General features: G+C 44.9%; 3 protein-coding genes across 3 annotated transcripts in view; 2 read left to right on the forward strand and 1 right to left on the reverse strand.

The window, feature by feature from the left end:
• T265_03534 (hypothetical protein) overlaps positions 1–12,961 on the reverse strand; it is a gene marked incomplete at both ends in the record, with an annotated part of 37,256 nt that overhangs the window by 17,304 nt on the left and 6,991 nt on the right. Inside the window, 3 exons of the mRNA XM_009168046.1 lie at positions 3,030–3,135; positions 8,812–8,926; positions 10,134–10,175. Of these exons, the coding sequence (XP_009166310.1) occupies positions 3,030–3,135; positions 8,812–8,926; positions 10,134–10,175 (263 nt within the window). The remainder of the gene's footprint in view (positions 1–3,029; positions 3,136–8,811; positions 8,927–10,133; positions 10,176–12,961) is intronic.
• Positions 309–572, forward strand: T265_03532 (hypothetical protein; the record flags this gene model as incomplete). Its single annotated transcript, XM_009168044.1, has 1 exon — positions 309–572. One exon carries the CDS (start codon positions 309–311, stop codon positions 570–572), a length of 264 nt encoding a protein of 87 aa, XP_009166308.1.
• Positions 12,530–12,961, forward strand: part of T265_03533 (hypothetical protein) — a gene marked incomplete at both ends in the record, with an annotated part of 3,279 nt that continues 2,847 nt past the window's right edge. The window contains one exon of the mRNA XM_009168045.1: positions 12,530–12,651. Within this exon, the coding sequence (XP_009166309.1) occupies positions 12,530–12,651 (122 nt within the window). The remainder of the gene's footprint in view (positions 12,652–12,961) is intronic.

Below are 12,961 nucleotides of genomic sequence, written 5' to 3' on the forward strand. Positions count from 1 at the left end.
GTACGGGGTTTCCACCCCCCCCCCCCCGAACGTCACGGCACTCAAATGGATGAGAGGCGGATACCTCAATACTGTAAATAACACCCAACATACAAAACGGAAGGTAGGGTGTATACTGCTGCACCTCAATATCAAGGTGTATGAAATCCCTTCATGACGTTTATATGAAAACAAATACTAGAAATAAGGGTTGCAAACACACCTGCGCCCTGATCTACGTAGTTTTTCTCAAATGCGAATCAGTTAATCCAAATAACGGTCAGTAGCTTAGGCAGCTAACATCTTCCAGTGTACACAATGGTCGATCAATGGTTGCCACGATAAACTCTTACACCCGCGAACCGCACGGCGCTCTGAAACAAGCAGGCAGTCGGACTGAAAAAGCAGTCACGACTGACAAACATGCGCGTTCAAACTTTGTCGCAGGCCAGCTTTACCCAACTGACCAGACATGTGCGCTATACGAAGCCAAAACATGGAGGTTTACTGCACAACAACGCAATGATTCACCGTCTGTATGGTGCGGGCACGTGATAAAACCAGTGGTCAAGGTGGCAGAAGAGGGGTACTGACAGACGTACGGTCTTAGGTTCGGTCCACGGATGGCTCACACACACACACCCCTCCCCACAACGCAAAGCACACATTTTGTCACCTGTCCATCATGCGAACGTACCAAGCTGGTAAACGAAAAGCCAGCATTAGTAGTAAATCGATCCAACAGCATGCTGTTTATGGAGGCAGACAACGCCAGTGTCAGGCGAACGCTAAACAACAAGTATGTATTGAGACATAATTCAACATCCTGCAAAGGGAAACCTTAGAAAATAAGTGTAACTTAATGAAACGACTTATTATTTCGAAGATCCTTGACAGTCTTCGGAGACTTGGCGCTGCCAGTGAATCCACTAAGGGGTAGCATAATGGCCGGGTTGAGACTTTCCGCTAGGATCACAGTCGTACATGAGCATGTCAAGAAGTGATATGGGAAATCGGGTTCGCCAAAATATAGCTTCCATAAAGACCTTCGGTCAATAAAGTTGAATCCCAGCATAGTGTGCCTACAAAAAGACAAATCTCATCACCATTTGACATCACCTGTCTCAATCCGAAATGATAGCAGCCACAGGTCAGTAGCTACGGTGGGTACAATCCTCCACAACAAACCGCAATCTAGCCTAACCGCAACGGTTTTTTCAAAAGGGAGTATGACACAAGGAGTATGTAAAGTAGTTTATACGTTGTGATTCGTAAAAAACATCACACTGGAAGGTCACAGAGCACCTAGCAGAACGATGGCTCCGGTAGAGAAAAGACTATGAATACCATTCCGTTGATGAAACGTTGTCTGTTGCTTTTCGGGTTGGCTTGCTATGTTTCAAAAGTTGAGCCAACTGAAGTTCGTAGATTAGCCTACCGCTAAGGCAAGACTTAACGAACAGTGACCAGAAGTTTTCGGCGTCGTACCTCTTTAATAAAATGTTGTTTCGTAAGCAATTTGTATCAATTCGTAAGCCTGACAGGGAATGCGCATAGAAACGGTTACCTATTAGTTCAGTTGTGCCGACACACCAAATAAAGCCAAACTAATCCCTTATTTTCATAGGGAAGTTTATTCTACCTCCATAAAGGCTACCTTCCCGCTTCCAGAAGACTGCTTTTCGCGTCCCAAAAGGGTGGTATTGATATGGGGCGATGATTGTGCCACTCCGGTAGTTAGATTACATTTATATCACATACAATCAGCTAAACTTAGTATCTTGTTGTTCCTTAAGCTGTTTGCCCGCTTAGGCGAAATTTCATGATTGGCAGGTAAGTGTAGTGATTCTCAGTTTGAAAAGGCTGCATTTGTCATACAACATGGAAAAGTAAGCTACTAGGAAAAAGAGACTAAAATACAAGGCTATCCTAGTGCTTATTGGAAGTAAGAGGTCGCGTATTGGGCGATTAAGAAGTACGTCTATGACAACAGTTTGGGTGTCTTCCAGGGAGGGCCAATGGAGAAACCCGGATTACTGATGTACTCCAGGAATTCGGAAAGTGCTTTTTTCTGAGACAATTTAAGAAAACCAGTAGTACAACTCAAAGTAATTTGTGTTGTGACAACGAAGACAAAGAATGATACCACTGCTGAGCTCCATCATGAAGACATTCCTGTCTATGAATTCTCATCCACAGGAGGCCTTCTGTCCCTATTGGGATCAAGCCAATGGATATGGGCTTATTCACCTCAAAGCTTGTTGACTGGAGCGAGATACTGATGGGCGAATCACACTGCAAGCTCCAACGGGTTTGAAAAGGAAAACGGAGAATTCTAATGTGCCTCTACTCCAAAGGATTCGGCCGGATGAACTGAACAAGGGCTGGCAACAAGGATGCATCCATACCTTGCATCGATTCTAATCAGATGCCAAGCGGATCCCATCCAGGAGGGTTGAATACATCTCAGGTTTTGTCGTCTTATGATACACCTGCCTCTTCGTTTGTGCCATCCAATTCGGCACAAAAAACGGTGCACTTCTCGACAGACAGTCAATCAACGGCGCAACACATGAGAGTAATCGTATCATGTCCCAGTGGATACAGTCCTCAAAAAACGCACCGACAGCACACGCGAAATTCCTCGTTTCGAATCAACGTAAGCTATAGCTCTGACAAAGACTTCAAGAAGCCTGACTTCCACCGGATTCGCCGACGCATTGACACCGAACAACCAACAACCAACAACAACTAAATTAACATAAAACTTCTAGGTCGACATTTTCAAGCTGAAAACGACGGTAGTTAATTGAATTGATGGTTCATCCACCAGAAGTTAAATTTATTTGGGATCCCGAATCCAGAACAGTGCAACTGCTATGGATCAGTCCAACTATGAGGTAGATCTACACACGTAGAAAACGGTTTTGCAGGAGGACAGTATTGTACCAGCCTTGTATTGCCAAGCTGAGCAACAGAAACGTACCACCACATTACCTACAGAGAGACTGGACATCTACAAGTTGAAGGTAAATGCATTGAAGACTTACGTCTTCACTAATCCGTCGAATCGGAACCAATCGCCGACGTTTGTGTTGCTTCCTATGTCGTGCGTATTTTGCTGAAGACATGGTCGTCCCAGTGGCGGTTGAAAACCTGTAAAGACGGAAAATGACGAGTACGTATGATGTGTGGTAACTTCGTTTTTACATGTAGAGTATTCCTGTGTTTCGAAGGATGGAATATTATTCTGATAACACAGATGATGTTGCTATCTTCTGTACCAGAACTAGACGGATGCAAAATTGATGACTGAGGATGGTTCCATGATGAGATGGGACCTGGTTGATTATTCCTTCTGTACAGATCACCTCAAGGGATCCGCTAGGGGCGTTCTTCTGCGAAGCCGTATTCTGAGAGACGCTTGAAACACACTTCAAGGAACCAGCTGAAGCGGAGCATTCCTGAGATATTTCGCAGCCTCTCAATCGGCATGGTATAGGACGTGAGCCCTGTATTCTGCTTGAAGCTTCGATAATCTTACGGATCTGATCACCACTTATTAGTCATTACCGCAGCACGCTTAACGTCTAACGTAGCTGGGTAAACAAGTGCCTTCCAAAGAAGTAAGCGCGCTTTATTTCCATATCCTAGAAAGAGTGCAATGAAAGGGCAGTGCATTCTGTGGCTAGCCAATCACAGGCATCGGGATCACTGGTGAAACGTTTGTTTGACGTCATCTTTCCGCGAGCTAAGGACCAAAAAGTGCGAATTTTCATAACTCTCGAGAGCATTTTCACAGATGGAATTACATTCTGCTCCGAGTTGAGTTTTCATCCCCTCAGATCCGACCGCTTTAGACTGACTTTAGACTGTCTGGCACCCTCCATTACACCGAGAAATATGTAAATATGACGTATATAAGTAGGGAGAAAGGGCCCCCAAGTGCAAACTGCAGACAGGAACGTAGTGCGTGATACGACGCGAATCGGCAACCTCTCGCTTTCTAAAAGGGAGCTTTGTCAGACGGACTTCCACGTAGCACAGATGCACTTCGGCTACAAGTCACATACCATATGTCTGAAATACGAGTTAGTTAGAGTCAAATCAAACTAGTTTATTCTCCCTTAGAAAGGAGAGTAGAACAAAGGTGGGGCGGTGGTCCAACACCCAACAGAAATAAGTCAATAAATCATCTGGAGGACTGCGTGCTGAGGTCATTTTGTAACTAAACACACGAATAGACGCCATCGTAGAGCACTAATTAACACTGTATCTTGGCAATTGCCTCAGTTCAACATGACTGGTGGAAACAGCGATCCCATGAAGAGCACCCGGAAATTGCCACTGGGAGCTGTTCAATCGACTGCAACGAGACCTCTGAAATACTGTAACAGTTGATTTTGACATCACCAAGAGCAGAACCACACATCCAGCGGACTAGAGGACCGTCTATCAGAACTACAGATCTTGCCACATCGGAAAAATCAATGTGGAAGCAACAACAGACGAACAACAACAATATCCAACACGATGATATGCGTTAAACAGAGGCAGGTAAACAAAAGGGAGCAAGCCATCTTAAGCTGATATCATGGCAACCAGGTGTGCTGCTGAACAGCATGCAGTGAACCGATACAATAAATACTTTTTCCCGTCAACAAAACAAGATACAGATCAGGCAAATCTTGACAGTAGGACTTGTCCGTCACCAGGCAGAACGACAGGAGGGGCGTTGTCAGATTGATTGAAAAACCAACTTGTGCATTAATTCGTCCGGGTGCTACTATACCTTGACAAAGTATGGACTGATTAAGGAGGATGTCAGTAAGATGGGCTGTAACTAATTTATTTTGGTTGACCAATGTCAAAACACAGGTAAAAAGAAATGACAGCTAAGGGGTAAAAGTCAAATTGTTTGTGAATGGGAAGACAGCAAACGCATACACAGCACAACCAGCTCGGGTAGGCCAAGCAACAAACGACACAGCAATATGGGAGAAAATCCTCACAGCATTGTGACATTGTGATCGTGAATGTTTGTTCCAATTAGACCTTTCCCTACGTCACACTGATAAGATCGATCGAAAGCAGCTAACTCCCTCGACAGCTGAATGTGTGCAGCCTTTAGGCAGAAAGTTACATAGGACGAAATGTTTTAGTGAAGAACGATGGAAGTATTGACCTGCAAACCAATATGCTAATGAGGTATTGCACCTTAGTGTTATTCTTTACATCGCCCCCACCATTTGCTCCACTTGTGATGTCATACAAAATTAGGTAGCAAAATCTGACACCTGTCAGAAAACACTCCCAGCTTAGCTAGGGATAAAAATAGGTGCGTTTCATGACACAAAGCAGTGCAGGGGCAGTTCGATAGGGTTACCAATAATTTATCACCGGCATAAACTGATCATTTACACAGGCGCTGACGGAAATCCCAGTGTTCACCGAACCTATCCTGAGGATTTTCAAAAGCGGGTTCCCGCAATAGTTAATGTGAGAGGTACCTCATATCCGCCAAGGGAACCGAACGCACCAGCTTGTAGGCTGTCGTACACCGCACAATCCTTTAAAGATCCACGTAAGTGAAATATGTGAAATCGAGACAAACCTGTTCGGCAGTAAGCTTCAGTGTACCTGCTATCTAGTTTCGAGAGTCACCCTGTTTCTCTGTGATATTAAGCCTTTGTCTCTACGTAGAACTTGGCTACAAAAACAAGATCGATGATCTGGTTGATCTATCGGCACAAGCACTAGCTCTTGGAATAGAACGAAGGCAGCAAAACCTCTTACCTCAGTCCTCGTGTTTCCTTTGGAGTGTATAGCAGCTAGGCACCGAAAGCGTGTTACAGCGGAGTGACTACTACTCTACTCTACTCTTGTCATTGCATCTAGCAACACGTTTCCGGTAACAGGCAGTATTTAAATGCTTGTAAGAAAATCTGACAGTACGGGTTCAGTTGGAAAGCTGTGGATCGCCACTGGTGCTGCGCCATGTGGTATCCTGTGAGCTGTCCAAAGTATTCAGCGCCCACGTATTTGACCCCCTAAAACATCAGTGAAATATTTCCACTCTCATTAGTCAGGACGCAACCGGAGATGCACAATTTAAACCTTTACTATGCTAATCAGTTGCAGAAACAGGGCAGCATAGACAACAAATATTGAAACATTTTACCCAAAAAAACATGGAATCAATCGTTCAGTTGACACCCTTCGGTGCACAGCTGCCATGCTAACCGAAGGAAGTACGGAGGCCGAGTTATCGCCGGGGTACCAAAGCCTAGACAAAGGCTGTCGGGATGCTGAGGCTGGGCTTGAACCATGAACCTTTGGTCAATAACACCGCACCTTAACTATTAGGCTACCTAGAGTTCATATTGTGTTCAAGTACAGTGGGCAGTGTAGATGTTTGGAACGGGTCATATACTGAAGAGACGACGCAACCCTGTGAATCCGAAAGTGACTGCTTCGTGAATGAATCTTCACAGTTCGGGGTAAACGGTGTGAACCGGAATGTTGGAAACAATATCAGTTTGTCCACATACAGTGTTAAGGGTAATTAAGTATGGGCCATATAAACTGTGTAGGTTTGAAACTATCCTACTCACGTTCCTAATAGTGTAACGGTGATACTACTGATGGAGAGGCATGCGAGTAGTAGGTTTTCTTGTAAATTTGCTTGACGTCTCTTGAAAAGGGAGATCTACTGGGTAATTTGTGGAGTCGCTTCGTAGCATTTGCTTGGATTTGGGCGACAGTCAATGAATATCCAGGAAAGTTCAGGAAGACGCGTTCAAGAGAAGATGAATGCTCAGTTTTTGTAAATAAGATGCATATGAGAGTTTTGCTTCCCTGTCCAATAGTCTGTAACTGGTCAGTTGGCATTTTCTAATAAATAACCCCGCAGTGAAGGCTTTCTTCCTTTAAATGGTAGCACCCAACGCTTCAGTCGATGCACTGCGGTTCGCTGAAACGGAAATTGGCATGACATCAACGTGATGGAGCATCTCCATACGGTGCAAATCATGTCATCAGTTTTTCGCAGCAGATTGGTCTTGGAGAATGCGGGGAATGAGCAACGCGTTCGACTGATCCTATCACACCAGGCTTCAACCACTGGCATCATATTAACAGGAACGTGTATGGTGCCAGACCAACAAACTGAGACATAGGGAAAACCACCATCAGTGAGTCAAACAGCCATACGGTACACCCAACAGAAAGATAAAAAGAGTGTTAACAGAAATGCCGTACGACAAACAGGCAAGGGAGCAGAATTTTGAGCTGAACGGATCACTCAAACAAAAATCTATGTACCCCTGCATATGTGCGTTGAAATTCACACAACAGCCGCTCCTTTATCCATTGCTCCACGAGAAATTAATGATATCCGACAAGATCCTGGGATACAAGGTGTGTCACAGTATATCGTTTGATGCGAAAGCGGTGTTATTTTCCTCTATCTAGTGTAAAACGCGCAAAAAAAGTTATACTGCAATTGAGGGGGAAGAGAAATCTGACATTCCGATAAAAATACAAGCGGGAAAAGACGAGTCTGTCTGCAATCGATATATCACTGAGTAACACGGTAGGCAGCTGCATGCAGAATTTATTGGGATTGACTAGTTTTCCCCATCCCAATATGGTCTTTCATAATCAATTATACTCGGATTTATTTTGATCACACTTCACACTAGTGGCGGCATACGTGATTTGAGTAGTTAAATACGTACGAACGCCAACACTACCGGCTTAGTAAACATCAAGATCACTAGTGCTAGCTCTGCTTTTCTGTAAGATAGCGAGGTTGTGCACCGCTGCATTACATTCACTGAAGGCTGACAGTTGTCACACGAGCAGTACGCAGGGAAGGCGACGGAGAAAAACAGTGGTGACCTCGGCAGACTGCGATTGCACGAATTCGTGTCGTATACTGCAACATCAATCTACCTACCCATCTAAGCAAGAACTGATTTCCTTTCTTGACCTGAGTGCTACCTAGGTTTACAGGGAAACAATAGGTGTGATACCACGCGGGAGACGATCGGTAAGCACATAGCAGCGAATCCGCCTGCGAGTCAGTAGCATCCATTGAATTCCACTACATGGGTTTCGTTTCAATGCTGCTGCCCTAATGTTGCCCAAAGGCTGTATATCGCACAGCCATCGAACGAGCCAACTGTATTCCACCGGTCGCGTTACTGTGACATGGAAACTGGTCCATGTAAAACAAACATTTACGACTACATCTTTGCCATGAGAAACGGACGTGCAACTCTGATGAGGACTTCCCTCTCATATTCTGGCTCCGACAGTCCTGTACAGCAGACTGTACATTTTGTGGCGTACCATGCATACTCATTCGGGAGCTGGAGAAATCTGAGAACCAATGACCTGACCCTCATGGATGCTCGTTCACGTGCACCAGTAGCTCATGAAACAATCGGGTAAACTACTAACGAACCAATCACATTCAGGAGAACCCGAGCAGTCAAAGCAGGATTGAGAGCGGTTTATAGGATAATTGTTTGTACACTAACAAAAGCAGTGATTTTGCTTAATAAAGTGAAATTTTGGGAGCGAACGGAAGCTTCCTCTAGATCAGTTTCCGGAATCACATCTGACTTGAATCCTCACTGACGGTTTTTTGTACACATAAACAGCGGCTCCGATGCTAACTGGTGTTACACTGACCTCTCAACAGGCAGTAAAGCATTGGTGTTGAACACTGATGTCATGCTGTCGATGATGATGATGATGACTCGCAGCAGGCAGCTAAATTATCTTACGATCTTCATTTATATTCATTCGGTAGAAAGTACTTACCGACTGGATTCATCCTCCGAGTCAAAGAAACTTGTGGACTCTAGATCGGAGCTCATCAGCGAGGATGACGTTTCATAAGCTGGTGCTCGCTGTCCGAGTTTGGTTAGCCGAGAACCTTTAAAAATAGACCATTGGAACACTATTTGGTGAGGAGACACAAAAGCATAAACACTGAATTAAGGAAGAGTGATTTGAAAAAGAAACAGCTACAAAGTTTACGCCGACCGCACTCCTGTCTATGGCATTTTAGTTCGATTAGCCTAAATTCAAACGCACTACAGCGGCCAACCAGAAATACTTCGGGCCTACCGCTCCCACTGATTATCTGGTCATTTTACTCGAATGACACAGGTAGTTTAGACGGACCATTTTCTACTTGCATACGATACGACAGTTTGAGTGGTGATGACTGTTGTTTTACGGCAAAAAATATTGAAGACTGCACAGAAAGCTGATAAACGGAAACAGCTTCAGGGTGTAGAGATGAAGAGTGACATTGTTCAAACGATTGACATCAAACGTTAACATATCAAAGTCTGAATTGCTGGTGTTTTGTCACCAGGTCTGTGAGTGGCGTGAATATCATACTACCATTTTTAAGGAATCGGACAAAAAATGTAGGTAATTGCAGAATTTGTAGAATTCACGTTCACATCACTCTCGCTTGAACATCCCTCCTCTTGTACTGTGGAAATTATTCCACTGAGTTCACACCAAAGAGGAGAAGCACCGGACTCAAGTTTCGCTCTTATTAGAGCTCATCAGCAGTGTATATACTTGGCCATACTGGAGTTTGCACTTCGGACACTTGACATGCGAAGCTCACGTGCTACCACTGCTCTACCAACGCCCGTGGACGCTAATGCTACAAAAATTGTTACTGGTGGTTGTGGGTAACATTCCCCACAAATGGATCTGATGTCTAAAACCTACAACACTCATCAACATCTAGGATCGGTTGCATTTAAGGCAAACTTATATTCAGGAAAAACAATGTAGGTGTGACACAGTATGTACAGTTAGATTTCTGACTGACGTTATTTTTCCCGAGTCACGTAACTAAATCCAAGGACAACAAAACGGTCGACTGCAACTACGCCAAACTTCGAAAACCAAAGAGACGAGGGAAACCAGATGACTGTCAAACGACAGAGTAGTGAACAATCCTTCGGAACAACTGAGAATGGATGAACACTGCCTACGATCCATATTAGAATCAAGAGGAAATGCGTGTACATGCATACACAAAAGTGAACAGAACACAGATACTAAATGCACACGCACACGAACCTGTGTGCATATATATGTACAAACAGACTTACCATGCTTGTATACATGAAAGTTCCGGAGAGGTGGCACACGATCTGAGAAAAAAGATGGGGGAGAAAGCGATTACAAAAATGACAGGTCTCGGTTGCATGACTGACATGAACGCAAAGTGTGCTAGTCAGCAATGTTTTGGATCCAGTCGATATATGTATACAATCTGACAAGCAGAAAAATAAGGCTGCTGTATCGCTGTTGAATGGTACGCTGCTAAGTGGTGATACAAATAGTGGCTAATGAGAATTCAGCAAGTGAATAAAAACGGATAACATACAAGTATGGCAGACTAACAAGCTGTGGATAACAGTTACTGTACACACAAAGGCCGTAGATCGTGAACACAGCAAGCCCTGAACCAGCACAAATAACTGCAAATAACTGCCTCTCTGAAGCTAGAACGTGAAAACTGGCGTGGTAAAGTATCGGAGAGGCAGGCTAGATCAACTGCTGCAAACTCCAGGAAGCTGCTCCAACGAAGCAGGATATCAGGAAGTAAAACAACCAAATGAACAGACAACCAGCTTACCGAAGAGCACCGAACGGTGGGCAGAGCAGCTTGAGGCCAAGCTTCCGGTTTCCGTTAATACATGATGGGTCGCCATCACAACCCACTACCACCTGCTGTGGTCAAAGGAAAGCTTTCCACCTCGCCCCCCCCCCGACATAAAGCTGCCTTCTTGTCGTGAAAGTCAGGCTTCGGTGTTGCAATGATCTTCCAGCTTACACCGCCTGAAACTCAGTTCCTTAGGACAACTGAGGGTAGTCCGACGAAGTACAGAGAGTAGCCGTGCGGTGTTACCAGGTACCGTTCAGCTGTAGCACCCTTTCGGTGCCTAGCTGCCATGCCACCCGAAGGAAGCACGAGGGCTGGGCTGCCAGGTTGCCCAAGCCTAGACAGGGAAGTCAGTAAATTCACGCTCTAACCACTTGCGCCATCTCGCCCCAGGTGGTCTGGAGACAAAGTCGTACTTCCAACCGCAACAGGTGTGAACAAAGCAAGGTGCTTCCTTCAAGTAACCAGCATTCCCACCATTGGGATAGAAAAGCTCAGCTGCAAAAACCGCACATTCGTATCGTCCAACGTTTGGCAGTGATCGGCGAACTATGCAATAAGGTCAAAAAAGTATATGAGCCTTGCGTGAGCCTGACTCGACCCAAGACTCATACATAATGCGTAGCAGCATCTAAACCCATATATTAATGCCCCATCTCCTGCGCCCTCTAGCAGGACTAGCACCCCACAACAGCGAAAGTCAGACTATACGCTCCGGGAAGGTCCTCAAGAAAACCCTAACCACCACTGACTCACAGGTCGAACTCTAGAAGCAGAGGCTAGGGGGAGGGTTCACGGACAGAACCCCATATCGTTATATTGTCGTTTACCTGCAATACCCCTTCGGTGCCTAGCTGCCATGCCACCAGATGGAAGCACGAGGGCTGGATTACTACCAGGTTGCACAGGTCTAGACAGAGGCCGGGTTCGAACTGCGGACCTTCCGGTCAGTAAATTCGCGCCCGAACCACTGAGTGAAAGGTTCAAGGTGGGGTACCCCAACTGATGCTTCTCCACTTGGGAAACCGAGGACTGTCATTTGCCTTTAAAAACCTTTACTCACCAACTACTCCCCACACTACCATCACCCAACTCATACTGATTCTTCTATTTATTTTATTTTTATCTTTTAGTTGCTAAACCGTTGGTTTGAATCTAAGCTTCTGTCCCGTGAAATATAAAAATAAACCATTCAACCTCCAAAATCTGTGTCAAATTGGGGACCCCGGGGCGAGACAAACCAATGGTTACCGACCGTGACAGATATGGCTGTCTTGCAGCCAATGGACACTGCATCATCATCTTCATTGGGTAGCTTCCTCACTCCCTGTCATAAACATCCCACCACCGTGAGAAACTATTCAGACCTCTGAAGAGACAATTGAGAGTAACACTGCTAATCACAAAGACGAAATGCGATGAGAGTTAAGCTCATAAACAGCCTAAAGACTGACAACTTTTATCCGTCCATCCGGATTACGCTTCAGCTCAGGAGAATGTAAGTTACAGTTACCCATCGACCAGTTCACAAATCCTATCTCGCACCCCTTAAACGCCGCACTCAGAGTGTTGGAGAAACTCATGTATTCGAAAAGCTGCTTCAGCAAAATGGTAGTTCTGCAGTGGTAAGGCGAAAGCTGAAAACGGATAACTCCACCATCTCTGACGACGCTGTTATATCAGTCTTCGACTAGGTGAGCGGCTTGTTCGATGGTGCTGTCTGTGCTGTGCTCTTATATGAATGTGAAACTTGTGATTTTCGGGCTGAAGGCATCTAAATACACTACTTTCAACCGTCACTACCTGCGGAACAAAGCTCATGTCTGGTGAGAATAACAGATGAGTAAAGACCGAGCCGATTTGTCAGCATTCGGTAAAGAGCCACGCTCTATAAGCTCAGAACTGATGAGTAACCAACTAAGATCACTGAAACAGGTTTTGCGAATGCCTCATAAACAAAGGTAAATCAGGACACTAATCAAATACACAGAAGTTGGTTGAAAACGCTCAGCAGGGGACAACAAGTGACTTCGGTCAAAAGAATGAAGGACATTATCGTAAGCTGGATCATTCCGACCATTTGAGTGAGAACAACAAAAGATAGCTGTGTTTGGTTAAATATGCTTTAGAAGTGGTGTGCAAAAAAAATAAATGGCGTTCTCATTGTGCGACTTCATCAGTTAGTTACTCGGCGTGTTCCATTCTCACGTCACAGGCAGGTGTACTACCTTGTACTAGGTTTTTGTGAATAGCACATTGTGCATATATATA

This window comes from Opisthorchis viverrini (genome assembly GCF_000715545.1).
Source record: "Opisthorchis viverrini unplaced genomic scaffold opera_v5_51, whole genome shotgun sequence".
NCBI classification, from domain to species: Eukaryota; Metazoa; Platyhelminthes; class Trematoda; order Opisthorchiida; family Opisthorchiidae; genus Opisthorchis; species Opisthorchis viverrini.